General features: G+C 39.4%; 1 protein-coding gene across 1 annotated transcript in view; it reads left to right on the top strand.

Moving 5' to 3' along the window:
* Positions 1-23,082, top strand: part of fam120c (family with sequence similarity 120C) — a 23,576-nt gene extending 494 nt beyond the window's left edge. The window contains exons 1-16 of the mRNA XM_053643001.1: positions 1-1,354; positions 5,249-5,495; positions 5,617-5,699; positions 5,837-5,965; positions 6,172-6,274; positions 6,473-6,546; positions 6,650-6,930; positions 9,069-9,315; positions 13,666-13,837; positions 14,633-14,882; positions 15,038-15,152; positions 15,278-15,487; positions 15,618-15,834; positions 16,807-16,942; positions 17,043-17,106; positions 17,596-23,082. The exon at positions 1-1,354 is cut by the window's left edge and continues 494 nt beyond it. Of these exons, the coding sequence (XP_053498976.1) occupies positions 827-1,354; positions 5,249-5,495; positions 5,617-5,699; positions 5,837-5,965; positions 6,172-6,274; positions 6,473-6,546; positions 6,650-6,930; positions 9,069-9,315; positions 13,666-13,837; positions 14,633-14,882; positions 15,038-15,152; positions 15,278-15,487; positions 15,618-15,834; positions 16,807-16,942; positions 17,043-17,106; positions 17,596-17,877 (3,138 nt within the window). The 5' untranslated portion in view covers positions 1-826 and the 3' untranslated portion in view covers positions 17,878-23,082. The remainder of the gene's footprint in view (positions 1,355-5,248; positions 5,496-5,616; positions 5,700-5,836; positions 5,966-6,171; positions 6,275-6,472; positions 6,547-6,649; positions 6,931-9,068; positions 9,316-13,665; positions 13,838-14,632; positions 14,883-15,037; positions 15,153-15,277; positions 15,488-15,617; positions 15,835-16,806; positions 16,943-17,042; positions 17,107-17,595) is intronic.
* The last annotated feature ends 744 nt before the right edge of the window (positions 23,083-23,826 follow it).

The raw sequence follows: 23,826 nt of genomic DNA, 5'->3' as shown, positions 1-23,826 counted from the left end.
GTCGCAAGATGGCCGACGTCGCTTGAAAGTACGTTCCTCTCCTCAATATGAAGTTGTGAGTGAGATAGAGAGCGAGGGAGCTTACGGTGGCGTTTTGTTTTATTTTAGTTATTTTACTTTATTTTATGTTTAACCAACCATTTCATTCCGAAACGCACATGTCTCCGATTTCTTTAGGCTAGTTGAGTCGTCAGTCACACCGGGCTAACGAGCTAAGTTAGCTAGCTAGCTGGTGTATGCGCTGCAAAGCTGCAGGTTTAGGTTAAATCAGTTGGCTAGCTCCTTGTCGATTTGAAACGCATTCTGTTTAAACTTTACACCATTGCAATCGGATACTAATTGAGAAACTGTCCAAACAAATTGACTGGTATTTTTCCCGAGTCGTAAGTTACCTCCTGTTAAGCTAGTTTGCTAGCATGTAGGATTATATTTTGGACCCTTTCGCCGCTGTCGACATCACTAGTGCCGCCGTTATCTCCCCTTGTAACGTTGTAAACTTGGTCATGGTTTCCCACCGGGCGACATTATAAGTAAACAGAGAATCTGTAATTCGGACAGGTTTTCTCGGCGAGTGAAGAATGGATATACATTACACGTTCAGATATAAACTATAGCCTCGCCCACGACTAGAATTTCACTGATTTACACGCTCAGTAGACACGATTCAATTTTAAACCCGGTTTACTAGTTGCACGCGTCTTTACTCCGAGAAGAAAAATCGATTAATACACCGTTTTATAACTCTGGAAAGGGCGTGCTCATCTGCCACAACTACTGCGCGCACACACACACTCTTGAGACGTAAACAGGACCGAAGTACGAAAAAATGGGAGTGCAGGGCTTTCAGGAGTATTTGGAGAAGCGATGCCCGGGCGCTTCGGTTCCGGTAGATCTCCTCAAACTGGGCCGAACCGCGAGCCGAAATCCTCCACATCACCACCACCATCCCCACCCCCACCATCATCCTCATCACCCAAACGCGCTGTCCGCGCCTCCTCCGCCGCCCGCGCGCATCCTCGTGGACGCAGACTCGGGCCTGCAGCGCCTCTACGGCGGTTACCAGACCGACTGGGTGTGCGGCGGCGAGTGGAACGCTATGCTCGGCTACTTGGCGGCGCTGTCGCAGGCCTGCTTGTACCAGGGCGGCCTGGAGCTCGTCGTGGCCTTCAATGGCACGCTGGGCAAAGAGCGTTGGCCCGAGTGGGCGCGCCGAGCACAGGCCCACAGACAGACGGCGCAGCTCATCGTCAACCACGTGGGCAGCAAAGGCACACCGCCCCCGCGCGCCTGGTTCCTGCCGCCCGCCTGCCTCAGCCACTGCGTCCGCCTCGCCATGTTCCGCTTCCGCGTGCGGGTGAGTGAGTGCGCCTCATAACCGGCTCCGAGACATGCAGACAACTGAGTTACAAAGTTTCCCCTCCACGAGCTAAAGCGCCTTATCCAACAGCGTTGTTCAGTTCTCGAATCTGATTGGTCAAAAGGCGTTGATTCATTTTCTTTACCAGCAGCTCTGACAAAAGTTCCTGCTGCAAGCCAAATACCTGGTTTATGTTTCGTTGTGTTCTCTATAATGCGTTATTGTTTCTGTAATAACTTACACAGGGACTTTTTTACTGAGTGCTCCACATAATCTAAGCCAAATAATAAAGTGAAGCGTTCTTTAACAAATAAAACTGTTTAATCCTTGGCATGGTGAAGTATGGTGTTAAAATACATGTATACATACATACATGCATGCATACATACATACATATCAAGGACTTTGTAAAGATCAATAAGTTAAGGAAAGTCTTCAGGACAGAGGACTTGTGCTGTCTGGTTTCTCAGTAACGTCACAAGCATTGTGATTTTTGTTGTTTACTTCAAAAGTAAACAACAAAGAGAGGCTGGTAAGGGGATGACTTTATAGTTTCTATAACATAAGTGATGACAGGAATTAATTTGTCTCACTGACTATAAAATGGGTAAAAGTATGATGGGTCATTTGTTAATGAATTAAACATTATATTCATTGCTAACTCGCTGTGGTATAAGATGAACTCTTAGGGATGCACTGCTATGGGAAAATGTTTAACTTGTTGTTGGTAATGGCAACAAACTATCCATCCATCAAACAGATGTAGTCGGTCAGCCTAGACAAGTGTATGACTTAGTTTTGCATTGGATGTGTGATGCTAGCGTTGCTTACGAGGAACGTAATGGCGCTTTTCCGCTACACGGTATGACTCGGCTCTCCTTGCTTTTTGGGGATTTCCATAGTACTTGGTACTTTTATTAATACCACCTCGGTCGAGGTTCCAAGCGAGCCGAGCCGATACTAAATGTGAGCCGTGCACTGAGGGAGTAGGGAATTCTCCTTAACGAGTCCTGAATAAATGTGTCATTTAATACATACTTTGTGTATGGTAATGTTCTATTAATTGAAAATTAATTTCTCATTACAGAAAAAATTACAACAAAGGATTCTGTCTTAGAACAACTCGCTTGTTACCGATTTCCAAACAGGCGTTTATCGAAGTCACTCCTGTTGCAGCTGAATCTAACTTAGTCGTATCAAGCACTACGTAGGATCTAGAATGCAGTTATTTTACATCCTTAATATTATCCGTGTTCAGTGAACAGGAAAGGCGTTTGGAATACAGCCTGAACATGTATTTCTACAGGCTTCGATAATGCAATGTTATTCCTGTGTGAAGGTGAGTGGAAGATGGCACTCACGTTGAGGTGGCACTAATTTGCAGTAGAAAAGTAAAGCGAGCCGAGTCGAGCTGTACCATGCAGTGGAAAAGTGGCTTTAGTCTGTCTCGTCCAAAACATTTATCATAAAGATCTGCTCACGTTTTCAGATACGTTTTAGGAACTATTAATTATCATCAGCATAATCGCTTGCTTTCAGGTAACAGCCTGTGAGTTTGCCTTTAAACTTTGGAAGGTGAAGCCTAGAGGGCAACATGATACCAGATATCATTATGGCTTATTCACCTTGACAGATATTAACACACTGCTCAAAACTTGCTGAGCACCAAACAACTGAGCTTGAGTTTGTTAAAACTCAGGAGTCTCAGACCTCATCCAAACCATGAACCATGGTTCAGATTGTTACTGGTGGGAACAAATAGTGCTTGTATCCCTCTAGTAAAGAGACACCATTTGTTGAATGCATATTTGAATGTTTTAACCATCTGAAACTAGACTATTGATTTATGAAAATTTAAGAGTAATGTCAACTTCATTATGGTGTTGATACTTTACCATGGTGTAACTAACCATAGATTCTTTTTTAATATGGTTCTTGTTAGCATTTTGGTTGAAAAATATTTCATGGTTTCATTAATTCTTATTTGCTGGTGTTATTTTAGAAGCTTCTTTGGAAAAGAGTATAAACTTTGTTAGCTGGTTCTCTAACAGCTAGCCGATCATTTTCAGAGGAATAGTCAACAGTGTCAAAGGAGAGTACACTGGAACCAGCAGGCGTTTTCCTGAATCAGGAAACAGCAGCTGTGTCTCAAGTGTCATACTAATGTATTATTTTCAGGGGTGGACAAATCACTAGTCCAGGCTCTCAGGACAAGCAGATTATATACCTGGACTTTCTTTTCACAATCAGCAGCATGCTGTAGGCGGAAACGCTGACAAAACGGAGCATGATACTGTACAGTGTAGCACAAGACATCATGTATCTCAACCAGCTGTACAACATTCAATCAACTCACAATTAACCAGGCCCACACTAGCCAGACTTGAATAACGTCTTTTTCATGTATTGCAAGCAGAGTACAACATTGCAAGCAGCCTGAACACCAGCCAAATCCTTGCTGTCATTTTCTCTAGATCACAACTATGATTTCCTACATCAGAGCCATTAACAGGAAAGTATAACCACTATTTAAAATCATTTCATTCCAGGGAATTCAAGTGTTCACTTATTATATCTGTCAGGAAATGTTTTAAACATGACTACCATCTCTGCCCCAAGTTTATTGTAAAACTACACAGGGGGTACTAGAATGTTATAACCTGGGCCAAGTGCAAGAAATGCTAATTTATTATAATTTTATTTATATGTAATTTTATTATAGTCTCTATTTTTAGTCTAATATTGCAGGGTATTTAGTCTAATATTGCGGGTCCTGGCTCAAACAGCATTTGTTCTGTGAGAATTTAGCTCCATGTCAAATTTAATTTATGACCAACGATGTCTTGCTTTAAAAAAAAAATGGTTGAGTGCTTTAATTATTGATAAAGTGAGATCTCAAGAGTAAATAAAAATGATGAATCAGTTTCTATTGAGGGATCAGCTAACAAAAAGCAGGGGGATGGGGTGTTCAGAAATCTACTTTGTTAAGGTAGCACTGATATATAGGCTCTATTGAAGTATAAACGTGCATTAAACATCTTAAAATATTTGCCAGCTGAGATGTTGAAACAGCTGAAGACAGCTCTTCATCCTGATAAGTAAGAGATAACACACAACAATTATGCCAATTTGCTATTGGTTGCAGTGTTTCATTTATTAATGTACAAAACTCACGTTTTAACGGTTTAGTTAGGTTACCTAAGAGACAAATTCCTGTACATTTTCTGTACAAAGTTCCTGTTATCAATTAAGTAATTATTTTCTCTCTCGCTCTCAAAATACCCCAAAACTCAGCTTGGCATTTTACTGAGAAACAGTAAAGTGTAAACTCTTCTGAAGACTTTTCTATGCTGTTAAACCTTGCAAAGCACAGTAACTGTTACAAAGCACTTACAACTGAGATTCTCTCCATAAACGTTAATTAAATGTCTCCTATAAATGTCACATCAATGATTGTGTGTTCTATTTGTTAAGCAACACGTTTAAAATCCGTTTAATATGAGTCTTAAATTATGTGGAGTGTCTGATATGTAAATAGCTGTGTATGTGCTGTTAATATAGAAGCAATAACGTATTAGGAGTGCGTTAATAAACCTACTGTTCATGTTATGACGGGAACTACTGTCCCAGCTGTGCTTTAGTACGAAAATAATTCACATCATCTGACCAGTCAGATTCGAGCATTCAATCGCACTATGGTATAAAACCGTATGTTACTTACGGCTTAATAGAAACAGTAACACTTGGCGAACGCTTTTTTTTTCTCTTGAATTCACACACTTGCCTCCAATCCAGCACTTCTTCAATACATATTGTTAAATCGGAAAGGAGTATAATATAGGATGAAGAAAGCAGGGAAATTCTTGGGCTAAAGTCTGTTTCCCACTGCAGGTGGTTCAGACCCTAGAGGACCACCACCAGGAGGTGCTATCTCTGTACAGAGACTTTGGATTTCAGGGCCTGATTGCACAAGACTCCGAGTTTGCTCTATGCAATGTCCCGGCCTATTTCAGCTCTCATGCGCTCAAGCTCTCCTGGAACGGCAAGAATTTGACCACTCACCAGTACCTGCTGTCTGAGGCTGCTCGCCAGCTGGGCCTCAAAACCCAGCACCTGCCCATCTTTGCTGCCCTGCTTGGTAATTACCTCTCACCATAGTTAGCCACAAACCACAGTTTAGACAGATGTTAACTTCTGGTACATTTGAGTTTGTTCTGAATGATCTTGTAAAATCTGAGGGTGACTACTTATTTCCTCAGGGAACCACATTCTGCCAGATGAAGACCTGGCTGCCTTTCATTGGAGTCTTTTGGGTCCAGAACACCCTCTTGCCTCCCTCAAGGTGCTGTCATCTGTCGTAACCCCCCCCCCCCCCCATTAAGACTGTTTTCTTTACAGCTGTCCATCGGAGACTTTGTAAATATAGGAAAATTAGCTCCTTTTTTTCTGTTCTTATTGTTTTTATTGTTCTTATTTTAGGTAAGGGCTCACCAGTTAGTTCTCCCTCCATGTGAGGTTGTGATTAAGGCTGTATCAGAGTACGTTGCATCTATTCAGGACCTTGGGAACCTGGATGCTGTGGCCAGAGATGTGTTCAAACAGTCTCAGGTACAGCATAATTCTTATGTTTCTTGATTCTCCTAGTGTGCAGTTACTGTGAAAATAATTTATTTAAATGTCATAAACACGTAAAGACAAGCTCTTGCTCACCTTGGTGCTGAGTTACAAAAAAGAAATGGAAAAAGTAATATGAAGAAACAGATAACATTATAGAATAAAAGTAAATTTGACAAACATACTTATTTCTTGCGCAGTCTCGGACCGAAGATAAAATCGAAAGATTTAAGAAGGCAGTAGAATACTTTTCAGCGGCCAGTAAACCCAGACCTCTTGCCATGGGACCTTCTCCTTACCTCTGTAAGTGTTGTCCACATGGACATGTTTTTTGGAATTTTATGCTTTTCTAACACTGGATGTGTAGTATATGTTCTGCAAAAGCTGTGAGAGTTGAAAAGATGTTGAGTAATGTTACTCTCTGACCTCTTATCTTAATCTGAGTGCGTAATTTCTTACTGTATTTCATTTTCATAATTCTCTTCCTGGTTTTGTTCACAGTGCCAGGTTTTGGGCCGTGTCAGTTTGGTGGTCCTCCAGGCCACATGGGGGCAGTACAGTCTGGGAAATCCCAGGTAGAGTTTGGTAAAACATTTGTAACATCTCTTTAAGATTTTCTGTCTTGGGTATATACTTTGCGTTCCTGTTTTCATTTCTACTTACTTTTTTTTTTGACAGGTTGGTCCACCCCAGGTATCAGGTGTTAAGGTGCCTTATCCCGGTGGTCCGTACGGCCCCGGCCCAGCCTCTGCTCTTCTGTTCCAGAACCCGCCTCCACCACTGCAGGAATGCAATGATTCTATTGTTGGGAAAATGGGCTTTGGTGATTGGTCCGCTCCTTACGATTCCACTCAAGTTGGCAACCGACTGCCCAATCACCACACAGCTGCTCCTTCAGGCCCTTCCCCATCACCGTCGTCATCTTCAGATGGGGAGGAGCAAAATGACACCAGCACTAAGTGAGTTTATTTCTGAACCCTTCACAAAACATTTCCCATCTGTTATTTACATGGCCACTATATAAATATCTTGCAAGCTAGCATAATTAAAACAGATAGTGTCAAACTGCTGCAAAACAATGCTCTTGTTTTACTAATATGAGTAGCAGTAGCTCTCAAAGCAGACATTTCTGTTTAATATTTTAATGCTGTCAAGCTGCGCTGTAACATAGTCATGGCAGTGCCAAACTCAGTGCTCAAATTTCTGTGTGTCTTTTAAATATCAGGAGCTTAACTCATTGGGTTATCATAACATGACTATTGTCCCAGGTAAAACAAGATCTAGAAATTTTACCAATGCCATACACAATATTAGGAAAATTCAGAAGTGTTTTAACACAGCAGTAATGGTTCAAGTTTGTTCGGCAGTTTTTGCTGATTTTGTTACCAAGAGGCTCCTAAAGATCCCACAATTACAGTGGGGGAAATAAGTATTGGGTGCGTCAACATTTTTTTCAGTAAATATATTTCCAAAGAGGTTGTTCACATGAAATTTTCACCGGACATCAGTATTAACTCAAGCGATCCGGAAATATAAAGAATAAAGTTGTGTGTAATAAAATGGAATGACACAGGAAAAAAGTGTTGAACACGCTAAGAAAAGCAGTTCTCCATTTAAGGCAAGGAACCAGCTGAAATCCGTAAGTAATTATGCCCCTATCTGTGCAAATTAATATCAGCTGGGTTAGTAAATTGATGGTCTATAAAAAGGCTTTTCGTTACCAAGGTGTTATACAAGAAACATCTCATGATGGGTAAAAGCAAAGAGCTCTCCCAAAACCTTCACAACCTTATTTTTGCAAAACAAATTGATTGAATCGGATACAGACGTATTTCAAAACTTCTGAATCTTCCAGTAAGCACCATTGCCACAATTATCCGCAAGTGGAAGCAACATCACTCTGTCATCAACCGGCCACGCACAGGAGCTTCTCGCAAGATTTCTGACCAGGGATTCAGAAGAATAGTCAGAAGAGTAGCCCAAGAGCCAAGGACCGCTCGGAAAGAGCTCCAGAAACACTTAGAGGCAGCAGGTACCATCGTCACAGGGAAAACAATAGGCAATGCACTCCACTGCTCATGCTCACCCTGTAAGACTCCATTACTAAAGAAAAGGCATGTCGAAGCTCGTTTAAAGTTTGCTACAACTCATTTGGACAAGCCTATGAAATACTGGGAGAGTGTAGTCTGGTCAGACGAGAGCATAATTGAACTTTTTGACTGTCATACTACACACCATGTTTGGAGAAGAAATGGCACTGCACATCACCCTTAAAACACTATACCAACAATGAAGTTTGGAGGTGGGCACATCATGGTGTGGGACTGGCAGACTTCATATAATTGAAGGAATGATGAATGGAGCCCTTTACCGGGAGATTCTTGAGAAGAATCTGCTGCCATCCACCAGGATGATGAAGATGAGACGTGGGTGGACCTTCCAGCAGGACAACGATCCAAAGCATATAGCAAAGGAAACTCTCAGTAGGTGTCAGAGAAAAAAACTCAAGGCTTTAGAATGGCCTGGTCAATCACCTGACTTGAATCCAATTGAGCAAGATTTAAAGACAATATGTTTAAAAGAATGGGCCAAAATCACACCTGAATACTGCGGCCGATTAATTTCTACATACAGGAAGCGTCTTGAAGTTGTCGTTACAAACAAAGGCTTCTCCACTAAGTATTAAATAAATTTCAGTTAGTGTGTTCAATACTCTTTTCCTGTGTCATTCCTCTTTATTACACATAACTTCATTTTTGGACTTTAACGTTGTGAATTCTTTATATTTCCGGATTTCTTGAATTAATACTGATGTCGGGTGAAAATTTCATGTGAATAACCTCATTGGAAATGTATTTAATGAAAAAAATATTGACATGTCCAATACTTATTTCCTCCACTGTATATAAAAAATAGTTGCAGGGCCAAAAGTCTTCATAATCAGGTTTTAATGTTGTATCATTTACATACCTGTAAAAGATTAACTTTTTATATGACACCTGTTTACATTTCATGATAAATATGCTACCATGATATGCATGGGCTGAGGCATATAATACTTTGTGTGTTTTTGGCCATGACCTTCCTTGCTTTTTAGTCATTTGGCTGACAAGTCCTCTAGATGGGAAGAGCCCAGTGGCCGTGGGGGTGGCGCCTCTGGGGATGGTCCCCAGGGCAATGGGAGCGGCCCATCTATTCCATCATTGCTGTCCATGGCAACACGGAGTCACATGGACATTACGACTCCACCCCTTCCACAGGTCAGCGCTGAGGTGCTACGAGTGGCGGAGCACAGACACAGAAGGGGTCTCATGTACCCACAGATATACCACATCCTCACCAAGGTACTGCAGTTTTCCTCTTCTCTGTGGTTAATGTGAATTCAAAAATGTAAATGTTCAGTCAAACTGTCATTTCCTTCACTGTTCCTTTCTCTGGGTGGGGCAAAAATCCGCTTTTGGCTCATGGTTTACGAGTGATTCATATATATTTTTTTAAAGGGATGTTTATATAGGAAGGTAACTGAAGGGAGTGGCAGTTGTTCTACTTGTCAAGAAACATCGCTTTTTTAATAGATACATGTTTTTAATTTAATAGTTTCACAGTAGTTAATTTATTTATAACTTATTTATAACTAACGAAACATGAAACAGAAAAACTATCTAGTGCAAATGAATAGTTATCAGTTTTGTGAACAAAGTGATCTGGTAAATGTAAACTGCACCAATATTTAAAATATAAACTATACTGCAACTCTCAAAGTGAATATAAACATCATATTCATTTCTTACATTTATAAATTGTCATATTGAACCTTACTACACTTCACATGGTTAGTGCTTTTTGTTAGTTTTACTGGTAAGTTGAACCTTTCCTATGTTTTTATCAACATTAATACTAGATGTCTTAAACAACATAAAACATATTACATTTGCATCAGACCACCCAATTTTTAGGTGAGCAAAAGTATAGGAACAGAAAAGTCTTGAGGTAAATAAAAGTAAGCAACACTTCATATTTGTTTGCATATCCCTTTCTTGCAATAACTGCCTCAAGCCTGCGATTCACTGACATCACCAAATTGTTGGTTTCCTCTTTTGTGAGGTTTTTGCAGGTTTTTACCACAGCCTCTTTCAGTTGATTGTTTTGGTGGGTTTCTCTCTTCAGTCTTCTTTTCAGAAGGTGAAATGCTGCTCAACTGGGTTAAGGTCTGGTGATTGACTTGGCCAGTCTAAAACCTTCCACTTTCCCCCCTGATAAAGTCGTTTGTTGAGTTGGCTGTGTGTTTTGGATCATTGTCTTGCTGAATGATAAAGTTTCTCCTGATTAATTTGGATGCCTTCCTCTGTAAATTCGAAGAAAAATGCAGACTTCTGAATTTGTTCTACTGCTGCTATCATCATGAGTTACATGTTCCAGAAGCAGCCATGCAAGCCCATGCCATGACACTACCTTGACCATGTTTCACACATGAGCTTGTATGTTTTGGATCATTAGCAGATGCTTTCTTCTGCTACACTTTGGCCTTTTCATCATTTTGGTAGAGGTTAATCTTGGTCTCGTCAGACTATGAAACTTTGTCCCAGAACATTTGTGGCTCATCTCAATACTTATTTGCAAATTCCAATCTGGCTGTCCGATTCTTACTGCTGATGAGTGATTTGCATCTTCTGGTATGACCTCTATATTTCTGATCTGGAAGTCTTCTTCAACTGTGAATTGTGATACCTTCACCCCTGCCCTGTGGAGGTTGTTGATGTAACTGACTGATTTGTGTTTGTTTTTCTTCACAACTCTCACAATGTTTGTCATAAGCACTTGTTTTCCTTGGCTGACCCATTTGGTGTGTAGCTCAGTACACCAGTGATTTCTTTCTTTTTCAAGACTTTCCAAATTGTTGTATAGGCTATGCCCAATGTTTGTACAATGCCTCTGATTAATTTTCCCTCTTGTCTCAGCTTCAAAATGGCTTGCTTTTCTCCCCTGAACAGCTCTCTTATCTTCATGTTGGCTTATCCTTTTTAACAGCAAATGCAGACTTCACTGGTGAAACTGAAAGCTAAAACCAAGAATAGATATTTAGAAGTATTTAATATTTAAACAATCAATCTAACAAGATACACCAGGGTAACAAGAAACGCCGGTCAGTCATGTGTTCCAATATTTTTGCCTACCTACAAATTGGGTGGTCTGATACAAAATGTTCCATGTTATTTAACACATTTATATATACATACCAGGATGTTGGTCTTGCCATTCCAGTAGTTTCAGAGGCTGATGTATAGTCACTCACCAGCACAAAATTCTTATGTGAAAACAAAAATCGATAAAGATGTCTGACTTTGAAACCTTTATAAATACATTTTAAAAAAATTGTGCATTGAAATGTAGTGAAGTGTATAGAAGGCTGATAATGTGGGGATGTTTTGCAGCACCAGGGCTTCATTACTGACAGCTTGAGTGCTTCTCAGTACAAATGACTTACAATTTTTCAAAAGAATAGATGATCATTCACAAAAAGACAATGGTCCTCATTCATTCGTACGAGCGTTTCCACAAGAAATTCCATGAAAATATACATGAAAATCCCGCTAATTCTCCTGAGTGTGTGCAGATTTACACACAAGGAAACCAACTAATGTTACCAACTTACTAACCTCAACTTGATAGACTTCAAATTGTATCATTTGCATGGATCGCTGCATTTTTTTCAATATGGATTGTACTGTCGACTTTAAATTACTTATTTTTATCACGTTTACAGCATTTACCAGAGAGACTTATTGAAGTGGTTTGTAGTCCCTATCAAACGCGCATCCTCATGCTGGTTCACTAGGTCAGGGATTAAGAGTACCATCAAGAAAATAATTTTCAAACCCCAGTCATTCTATATTATCGGCAGTAACGAATGAATGTGAAAAAATAAAGAAAGCGAGCCAACACAATCCCATAAATTAAAACAATCATTTAATTATAACAAAAGAAATGTCAATGTATAAACGGAGGACGGGCCAGTCGGTTTGTGCATAGCTCTAAACGAGTGCCTCAGCTGACACAAGCTTTAGCACTCACTTATGAGAGAAAGCATGTTTAAAGACTGACATGCTTTTCTTCAGACGATGGAAGTTGGCTTATAAATTGGTTCCGTTTTCCACCGCATTTTCTTTTAATGCTTTCAGCATATCGCCCGAGACACGTCAAACTATTTTAACATGGCAGTTTCCCTGTGTGACGTGCGTCATCACCTTGGTACGGTGTAGATCTGTTTTTTCCGTTTCCATGTCACACCGTTTTCTTGTCTCCTCACTTAATTGACACCTACATCACATATTCTGTAATTTGTCTTGAGATTATGGATTTTTCATGTGCTGTTACAACTTATTTTGTTACTAAATATTTTTACTGGCATAGAAACAAGTCAAAATAACCTCCACGTCTGCCTTTCTGCGTGTTCATTTCGTGCTCCCAGCTGTCTTTTTTTGGAGATTTGCGGATGCAAATCAGCTACACATGTATTTCAGAAACATTTTAAACCAAGCGGAAAATTGTGTTTGGTTTGGCTTACGTTTACACAACTTTTAGTTAACGATAAATGAGGCCTGGTGGCTATATATTAAAGAGTGGTTGGCTGCAAAACCCTGTGGTCGTGGTCACTGTAACAGAAGGGTTAGGATGTGATCAGAGAGATCAAAACTGATTAGTTGTGCAAAAGTCGAGTAGTCAATTAGTAAGGACAACTTGTGAGGTCTGTTTGAACCTATGGATTTTTAACGTATTATAAATGGTATTATTTTTATGTAATCAATAAGTTCGCATATTGGGAGTTTTAGAAGTCTGATACTTATACAGTTGCCCCGATTGTCCTGAAAAACTTGGAAATGGTTAGTCTAATTTTCCAGTCGTGGAAACAACATCTGGACAAAGCCAAAATGTTAGCAAGTTCCTCAAAATAATTTTTGAGGTTTTGAGGTAATATTTTTTTAAGGTTCTGGTTTCTTTCTCAACTAACATGACTTATTAAACATATCTTATAAAAACGAATGGTCTGGGAAACTAAAGATGACTGGATCCTATTATCCATCTGAGTCAGTATGCTAGTAAATATTTATTTATTTTACATTTATTGTGCTAGGAGGATCCCAATGAGGGTGACCTCCTGCTTGAAATCTGAACTTTGGTTAAACTCTACTAGGTGCTTTGGTGTATTCTACTAATGTTCCTTTCCAACTAAAGTTATTAAACTAAAAATATTTTTTAAACTTTACCACATGCTGGTCTCTAACTGTGATGTAGGATTGTTTATTTCACTTCAAATAGAACGTTATTGAGAAATGGTTTGTTTTGTGTTAGTCACTACAGTGGGTGTTGGGGGTTGTTTAATTCATTTTAATGTTAGATTTGTTAAATGTGAGTCATTCTTAAGAGAATGAGTAAGTAATGGCTGTCATGTAGTATGTAACTCAATCAAAAGAATTGATATGATATACCTGTCAGTAGGCAAAGCCCAGTCTTTGGAAGAACTTTATGAAGAGAGAGTCCAGCATGGTTACACTGCGTATCATGGTTTAACAGCAACAGTGAGACACAACTGGCAATAAAAAAATAATTTTATTTATTTTGAATGGCTGACTTTTATTTGTATAGTAGCACCTTTTGTTCAAATCTTTTATCTAATTACTCACCGTGTATCTCAGGGGGAGATGAAGATGCCAGTGTGTATAGAGGACGAGTGTAACCCGGACCTGCCTCCTGCCTCTTTGCTGTTCCGTTCAGCGCGGCAGTATGCCTATGGTGTGCTGTTTAGCCTGGCTGAGACCCAACGGAGACTGGAAAGGATGGCCATGCGCAAGCGCACTCCACTAGAGGGTGAGTGTGGGATCGAGAGTGTAGTGGGTGAAGTTTATAATTTGTGTCTTTTATATTTTTATATATATATATATATAACATATTAGTATAATGCAAAAGCTTTACGTATATGTTAAGGAATTTGGGGAAGTAGCTTTCAAAAATAAGTCAAAGAATCAAGTCAATAATTGATAACCAGCATTTACTTTTACAATGAAATTACTTTGCAAAAGTTCACTGTGGTGCAGTTTATAAGGTTATATATATACACATATACACCGTCATTTGTTTCAGGTGAAATCTCACCTTTTCAACCTTGATCATATTTTTATCCATAAAATGCTCCATCCAGTATTTCGTGCAAAAGGAACCCCGACCAAGTATTGAGTGCATAAATTAACATACTTTTCAGAAGGTCGACATTACTGTATAATAAATTCTTTATTTTAATATTTTGAGATATTGGATTTTTGATTTCCATGAGCCATAAGCTGTAATCATCAAGATTTAAAAAAAAAAAAAAAAAAAAAGGATTGACATATTTCACTTTGTGTAATGACTCTAGAATATATGAAAGTTCCACTTTTTGAATTAAATTACGGGGAAAAAATTAACTTTTCAATGGTATTCAAATTTTTTGAGATGCATCTGTAGTTTAATGGAAATTGGTCACACATAAACTGCCACTGGCGTATTCTTTTCATTTGAACAATATGATGTGCAAAGATATTTCCCTTGCCTCCTTGTGCTGCATGGGACAACTTATGTCACATAGGTTGCTTATGTCTCAGTTGCTCTCTCTCTGTGACTCCCCAGTGCCACCAGTGATAGTTAAGGAGTGGTGTGCCAGTAAGGCCAAGTCAGCCTTGACCCCTGAGCTGGTTCCAGCCATGTGTTTTCGCGAGTGGACCTGTCCTAATTTGAGGCGTCTGTGGCTTGGCCGTGCCTCTGAGGATCGCAGTCGACGCACGCGAGCCTTCTTGGCCTGCATGAGATCAGACTGCCCTGCCCTGCTTAACCCGTCCTACGTGCCATCTCACCTGCTGCTCATGTGCTGTGTGCTCAGGTAGTGAAAATGGATACACAAATTTACATCATGAGCTATTTGAGCTTGCTTTCAGGAGCATTGATTCTTTTCAGTAGAATATTTTTACATAGGACTTTTATAGTGTACTACTATAGTTATTAGGAATGATGGGAAATCTGTGTCCTTGCATGCAGGTATATGATGCAGTGGCCAGGTGGCCGCATTCTCCAACGTCATGAGCTTGATGCCTTTTTGGCTCAAGCGGTGTCCAACCAGCTCTATGAGCCTGATCAACTGCAGGAACTCAAGGTAGGTGTTTGGAGATCCAAACTCAGTTACGCTGCATGTGATGTGCATGTAATGAACATTGTGATTGGGATAAGTATGGCAGTAAAGTGGCTCGCATGTCTGTGTCTGTCTTTTGCAATGGTTAGGTGGAGAAAGTGGATAACCGTGGTGTGCAGCTGGCCTCTCTCTTTATGAGCGGTGTGGACACTGCCCTTTTTGTGAATGATGTGTGCGGCCAGCCGCTCCCATGGGATCACTGCTGCCCGTGGGGCTTCTTCGATGGCAAGCTGTTTCAGAGCAAACTTGCAAAGGCTACTAGAGACAGGGCTGCTCTGCTGGACATGTGTGAAGGCCAGGTACAGATCCTGTCATTTTTACCCTGCCTTCCACTTTCTACCTCTTAATCTCACAGAATTTTTTTGCCATTTTCTAAACTTCTAAATGATGAAGACACAAAGCTCTCTCCCACATCCTTCTTTCTGACAGGAGGAGCTGGTGTCCCGAGTCGAGAAGATGAGGCAGGCTATTCTGGAGGGTATCAACCTCTCTAGGCCTCCGCCACCACCCCCACCTATGCCACCTCCGGCCTTCCTGCCCCCTGCCATGGTGCCACCATTCTACCCTATGCACCCACTGTATCCGCCGCGACCCTTGGGCTCTATGCCTCCTCCGCACCACCAGCACCGACCAAGAGCTTTCCCAGGTCCGATCACAGTCACACGTTCTGCTTTTCCGATTAAAGACTCTGTCCAACCAGAGCTTAAAGAGATACCCGTGCATCTTTGACCCTAATGTCTATCCACAGCATTTGTAATGTGTATGTGAATGCAAAAGCAGTAATTTTTACATGTTTCCCTGAACTAAGAAAATAACAGAAAACCTGTTTCTCGAAACGTATAAGTGAGCGTTAGTGCAGTTGTTGAATTTTGCCAAAAACTGTTCAAAATATACGACTACAAACACTTGTGGGTACTTGGCTTTTCGTAAGTAGCTTCCATTCTTAGTGAGGCTTTCTTGTGTACATTAAGCTATTATTTAATGTTCTTAAAGCTTAACTGCAAATTCTCGACTTCCAAAGAAAAATAATCTCCCAAAGCATGAATTCTGTTCTACGGCACAGAGAAATTCTTGTCTATGGTGATTGCAAATAAACTACAGATGCAGTAGTTGGAGATCAGGTTAGAAAATGCTGGATTGTGTGTTTTTTTTTTAAGATGGCTTCAGAATGTTGGCCCAAACCCATTTTAGACCAACTTTGTTGGCATATGCTTATAGAGTCCCTGTTCTTGTTTAACTGAACAGTTTATTCACTTAGAAATCAATACACCATGTTTCCTATAGTCAGATGATTTCAGAAGATTTTTTATTTATTTATCATCTCCAGTTTGAAGTGGATTCAAAAAAGCATTTGCAATGCTGAGCTTTCTACGTTGTTAGCTCCTTGCTGCTTTTTTTGTTTGTTTTTGTTTTCCAGTATAGATGTAGCCACTAAATGAAGGAGTATGCAGCATTAAGGTTTATAGAATGAGTTTTCTGCCTCTGTAATTTGATGGCTATTTGTTTTAAACCAGTATGACTTTTTTTAACTGTCATGTCATTAATTACAGATTTAACTGCATGCTATTTTGTTTACAAGCTCATGTTTTGCATTGTAAAACGTTCACTGTCAACACAGGTATCCAGTCTATACCTCCTCAAGGTGGTAAGCTAGAAATCGCTGGCATGGTTGTTGGCCAGTGGGCTGGAAACAAACCGATGCGTGGAAGAGGAGGGTTTAATGTACAGGTGGTATCAGTGGGAGGAGGAAAAGGGTAAGTCACCTCAGGAAAGGGAACACTTTACTTCACTTTACTGAATGTGGCAAAATGCAGAGAAGTGACGTCCAGAAACGTTGTTTTGTCTCTGTTATAGAAGGGGCAAAGAAGTTATACCAAAAGGAAGGGGAGGGAAGAAAATTACCACAAATCGAACACAGGTAATGCCAATATATGTTTTATAATCTGTCGCTTTGTATGTATTCTTACCAAAAAGCAACCTTGGTTCATATGACATTTTTTTTTTTTTACAAACATGCAGAAATGCAAGAGCTGTTTTTTTTCCCTCTGACTACACCTACAAATGAAGTAATATATAGAATCAGGAAGTCATGGCTACAGATAAGAAGTATCAAGTTAACAGTGAGAAGGGGTGGTTTTTCAAAAGAGATGGAAACCACTAAGCATGGGAAACCTTTCATGAATTCTTGAGTCCTTAACTAAAGTGGATTTGCAACAAACTACTCAAAATGACAGTTTAATTTGTTTCTTCGTTTATCTGATTACTTCTGGTCCCTAAAATGGGAAGCTGATTTAAAAACTGCTGAAATTTCTGCATCGTTCACCTGATTTGGATCAAGTGTACACTTTGAGCTCATGTTCATCATTTAACCCCCCCCCCCCCCCCCAATTTACTTTCTTTTCTGTAGAATCTCTCCTCCTCACCTCCCTCATCCAGCCCCCCAAAGCAGGCAGAAGAGCCCAAAACAGTGGGGCGGCCCACTGAGAGAACCGGTGTTGTATCGCAGCAGCTGAACGGCAGCTCTTCGGGAAGCGCCACTGGCCAACCCGTTGACCTGCCACCACTGGCCCAGCCAATCCAGTGTGCCTTAGCCAGCAAAGACAACCAATCAGGAGATGGGGTGGAGGTAGAGGCCCCATGTTGCCTTGACGACTGCTCGTCAGATGGTGCACTACAAAAAGAGGAGTAATTACATCCCATAGTTTAACAAGAATGATTGAGTTGAGTGGGAATGTTCCAAGTTCGACTGCCTTTTTCCTTGCAAAACATAATTAGGCACAGTAGCCACTTCGTGTTGTTGTCATAAGAATAATTTATGATGTTACAGATGCTGGAAACTAGAGATGGACAGTGTGAGAAGGGGTGCGGTCTGTGTCACCTTAACAGTAGGTTCTGATTTGGAACTGAGCTAAAAGTTTAAAATCACAACCTTTTGATTGCACATTGCACTGAATCTTTTTGATTCTGGACCTCAGCCTTTCCACTGCCCCATCAGGGTTGTAGCATTGTGACAAGCTCTCAGTCTTTTCACCTTTCTAACATTTATTATTATTTTCTTTTTAATTTTAGAATACTTTAGATGTGTTGGTTATAGTTGTACTGTTGCTTAACAATGGCGACAGTAGGCCCTCTTTTACCCAAAGTATATTCTAATTAAATCCACACTTACAGCCAGTGCATTTTAAGAGCATCATACTTACCTTAGTAGTCCCAAAGCATTTTTGAATTAATTCCAGAGAAGACATTGTCACTTAACCAATGATCACCCTGGCTGTCAGTCACACACAATGCATCTGACGATTGAACCACGTTTAATGCGTCATGGCTTTCCACCCTCATTTATATACACAACATGTAGTTGTTGGCATGAGCTTTGTATTTAATATTTCTTAAGTAGCATGTTACACAAATTGTGTTGACATATTGACCTTTATTATATGCATCTAAAATGCATATGTGTAGATACAGGGCCCCTCCTCTTTTTTTTTCTTTTCTTTTTAACACATATTTAGTGATTCTCAGCAAGCGTTCTTGTAGTTTTGGTAATTGGATCGCATTAGTCGTCAAAACATGCACGTTTCTTTTTTTAAACGATGATATTCTTCTAAATGAATTCATAGTACTTAAGCAAAAGCCCTGTTGCTAGTTGTATTGCTGGCAAGGCGAATATTGCATTTAGGACCCTGTTTAGAGTTCATAAATCGTCCCTGTTCGAGCGCTGCATAAAATGAGACACTCCAGTGCCGTCGTAGGTTAGTGCCAAAGGGATTGTCCTTACAAATAGTGCTCTGGCTACTGGTGAATTTAAAGCTGCTTGACAATGAGAATAGCATCGATTTGTATTCATTATTAGTCATTAGCACTGCTTGTTTGAATCATCCCTTTGGGGAATGATGTTGTCATATGTTGTGTTTTTATAACATTATAGTTACGTGGTTTTGCGGCATACAATAAGGGTCCAAAAGAATCCTGATTTTGTTGCAGAAAAAATGGGTTGGGTCACAATGCTGTGTTAGATGACTAATTTCAGTGATCCAGATTCTGCTCATCACAATGCTGAGAGGTGTGATGTAAAGAACAAAGAAGTGAGACTGCTGGTGTACCAGTCAAGGAAGGTTTTGCTTTGCTATCTCCACTCTTGGTAGCATTTTAGTTCAGTGACACTGAATGCGTTTTTTTTTTTTGCTCCTCACATCATCTACTCGGTGAATAGACACAGCACTTGTGATACCATTGACAGAGCTGCTAATAGGGTTCTAAGTTTTTTATTATTTTTTTTAAGCACCTTATTCTCCGAGAAATAGATATTGATATGCAAGCCCCAGCACCAAAATGTAATGGAGATGCCCTCTGAAACTGATTGTAACACAACATAAAGCACTTATTTATGTAAAATTATAGAACAATACAACTACAGTCATTAGTCTACGTCGACCATGAAACTGGGGTAAATATGTGGGACTCTTAAATTTGTGACACATTTGGGTGAAAAACCACACCCTCTACATTACATTACATTAATATATGGTGTTCTGTTTTTGTGACATTAAACCCATATGTGTTGTTTCTATGGTTGCCCATGGACCTTGTGCACTTTCCAGAGAGCATTTTATTGAGGGGGAAAATGGGTTTAAAGTAATCCATCTAACATAAAAACCCCCCCAGCTTCGAAACACAATTTGACACCTTCAAGCAAAGGAAGTGCTCCTTTGTGAACTTTTTTTGTACTAGAAATTATGGGGATGTTGGGAATGAGCTTCAATTTGTATGAAAGAGCAAATACATTAGAGAGAGGCTCTTTTGACTAATAATTTTAATTAGAAATCTTTAATACTGAATTTCATTAGTGTCTGTGCAGGCATGTTAATAAGATGCACCTTATTTTGTTACAGGATGGAGAGATGATAGTTTATAATGTGCCACAAATTGTATATCAAAAGCTCTAAATATCACAGAACGACAGACAGACATATTTATGTTTGTATATTCTAAAAGTTTTGTGGAATCCCCTCCGTTAGTAAGTTTATATATGTATACCGCATGGATATACACACGTAGTCAGCAGTAACCTTACACAAGCGTTCATCATTGGCTATGTCCAAGTTCATAGAGTTAAAGACATGACGTGACCGGTTTGGACATACATGAACTATAATAAATCGGTATTAATCAAGACCATAGCGTTGCAAGTAGTGTACTTAAACCCATACGATACTGTTCTATACACGCACAACCGATTATTCTGAAGTTCAGACTTTGGTTGTTGTATTTGATGATGAAATTTCAGCAGTGCTCATAATGGATGGATCTTCCATCATGAATTAAGCACGCCAAAAACACACCTACACATAGACACAAATACGCTTGTTTGTACCTATAAACAAACAATTGCTTCCGACTTACCGTAGATCGTTGTTCATTTTCAGTTTCCATTTAAGGTAAATACAAAATTTCAGTAAGCTCATTAAGCAGGTACCGATTATCATCATAGAATTCCAATTATCGGAGTTGCATTTAGCTTAATCATAGTCTCAAAGATATTAACACACCCATAATTCAGACACACCAAGAAATGGACATAATCATGTACACACATGCACACACACACAAACAAACAAACACGTGCATATATAGATGTTTTCTTTTAGAGAGACAACAGTTAGTACAAGAGAAAATGTAACGTTATTTAGGATTTCTTTTTGTATTTGATATAGTTGATTACTTGTAATGCTTAATTAGTGATTTCAGATGTGTGGTTCCCAAGTTACTCTTTGTAGAGCTTCTTATCTGGTTTTTATGTATTCTTTTTTCACTGTTCTAACCTCCTTTCTTATTTGCCATTTTAATCAGACATTTGTTGAGAGTTCACTATACCCAACATAGATGCAGATGTATGATCATTTACAGTATTAAGTATATTAAGGGATCTGTGTTCTGATTTTTGAGGTACAACCAAACCTTTAACATATGCCTCCCCCCCCCTCCCCCCCCTTTTATCCTAATCAGTCCTATTCAATCGGTGGTAATATAGAACACGTGCGGATTTATTCATACGGCGATAGTTACCGTACTGCACTATTTGTTGCTGATTTAAGAAATCCCTGTCTCGGTGTTGAATATAGTGTTACTAATACACACTCTCACAATTCACATGCTTGCTTTCTGTAGTTTTACAATATTACGATTTCTTCCCTATCTTTTCATATAAAAAAAAACCAACCAAACAAAAAAAAAAACCCACCCATCACCTCTTCTTTCTCTCATTCCATCATGTCTATACTTTTTGTCTGATCACTTATGTCTCGGTTGTGGACTTTCTTGCTCCTGCTGCAGTGTTGTCTCCTTACCCCATCGTACTAACAGTAAAGATAATATAACGACAATAATAATTACGCTTATAATCAGTCTGTATGTAATCGTAGCCAGAAGTTGGAAACGGATATTTTCAGCGTCAGAAAAAAAAACTAAACAAAACAACAAAAAAAAGAACCTAACCTAGCCATCTTTGGTTTGAAATTGTGAAAATTGTGTTTTTTCTTGCTATTTAAAAAAAAAAAAAAACATCATTATTACTCCTTTGACCATTGCTACAGTTAGTATTAAATACACTTAGTACAGGTAGATATTTGAAACTGTAATGATTATAGGTATCTATACCTTATTACTATTGTTTCAGACCACTTCACCATTAGGATAAAATTGTAGTCATGAGACTAAACCACAAATTTGTCGAACAATTTTCGAGATGCTTCAATTAATCAGTGAGGATCGTTCAAAAGCTGATCAAGTCAACATTAACCATTGCATCCTTGCACAAAACAGAGTTCTCTCTGATACTAAAAACCAAAGTGCATACTATCTTACTATTTGTGAACCCAAATTACAGTTGTTTCTTTCGTTTGTGGAAATCAGAGTTCTACTACTCAGTAATTGAGATCATAACATATATATTATGGGTCCATTGACAAATATTAAATGAAGGAAACAATGTATTTACATCTTTTTGGTGAAATGTGGCTGAGGTGTGTGTGTTGTCCGGTTTCTTTGCTAACAGTTTTTTCCCTTTTATGAAGCATAGCCTCAGATGCAAGTCTTGATGCGGTTAAATCCTAGCACCCTCTGCAGTTACAGTTTGGGAAATGTATGTAGCTTCATCAGTAGTCATGGCTAGGGTTAAATGTAAGCACATAACTGTTAACAGGTTCAGTCACGAGTTAGCGTGAAGAGTCCTTGCCTCTGCATTCCTATAGACTTGTGTCTGGAGATTAGATTTGATTTTAGCTTTTTAAACTGTTCCCCTTCTCTCCTAGCTTTGAAGCCCTTCACGTCACAGGATCGCCTGTGTATTTTTGACCGGTGTTGTAAGGTTTTGAGCCCGTTAGCGATAACAGCAATGTGTTTGTGTACAATGGCTCCCTGCCATTCCCCCCTACTCTTGCTGGATGAGTACTCTTGTTTTATCCTTTTGAGTTTAGAGCATGTTGCCCGTGCAATGTTGTCAGCATTTTCAAGGGACGACCCAGTCTCATTTGTAGGCAACACGTTCTCTCATCTGATCCGTTCACCAGGATAAATGCGTTGATGCATGCATCAAGGTCTCCAAAAGAACTTGTGTAGTGAAGGGTGAAACTTCATTATTATTATTATTATTATTATTGCTGTTATGGTTATGATCGTTATTAACAGTTTCTCATTTTTAGTCAGAAGAAAGCACCAGGTTGTTTGGGAAAGAAACCTTTTTTATTTGTCTTGCTGTTGTGGTCTGAATTCACGATGCATTGAGAAGAAAGCCAAAAGGCTGAGAGAGAACGAGTTGAAGTTGGCAGTCATGTTTGTATGGTTGGAAAATGACTTACAGTGCTGAAATAAAATTTATTCTTTTAGTAAAAAAAAATTTCTCTCTCTCTTTATTTAAGTGAACTGTACGTACGTTGTGTATTTCCTTATTCAGTTTAAGTTTTGAATGAAGGCTAAACAGTAAGCAATTTGACATTAACAGACAAGATGTAACAGTTCTTTGTGATATACATTTTGTATACTGCTTGAAGAGCTAGTGTGTTTGCATGCACCATGTGCATCCTACCTTATCTTTTTCCCTAGATTGATCCAGTCTACAAATATCAGCTTTCTGTTAGTCCACCAATTTATATTTTCTATTAGTATCTTCTTCCATTAGATGTCCAAACCTTGCTCAGTACATAACTTTGAACATAGAGACATTAAGTGCATGGGGGAGAGCATCTGCGAAAGCCGAATGCCATCTGACCATATCCCTGCAACATTCTGTTCGTGGCGTGGGGACGTAATGACGTGTGCCGTTAATTGATCTATATTCTATAACATGTAAAACCTGAACATGAAAGGATTATTCTAAAAGCGACTCAAGTAAACACCTTAATCACAATATTGTCTTATTCAGAATAAGGTCAGTAATTACATTATTGCTGTCCATGCAAACGTAGTCACTGCTAATGTTCACCCCTGGTGCCTTGTAGAGGCAATTTCTTCAGCTGCATAAAATCAAATTGAGTAGTTAATAGGCTAAAAGTCTTCACTCTGAAAAGCTTTATTAACATTAAGACTATTAATCAGATGATTGATGCATAGAGTTTAACTGGTAATTTCTCATGCTGTTGTT

This window comes from Ictalurus furcatus, chromosome 15, assembly GCF_023375685.1.
Source record: "Ictalurus furcatus strain D&B chromosome 15, Billie_1.0, whole genome shotgun sequence".
NCBI lineage: Eukaryota > Metazoa > Chordata > Actinopteri > Siluriformes > Ictaluridae > Ictalurus > Ictalurus furcatus.
This window is presented reverse-complemented; position numbering and strand designations above follow the sequence as displayed.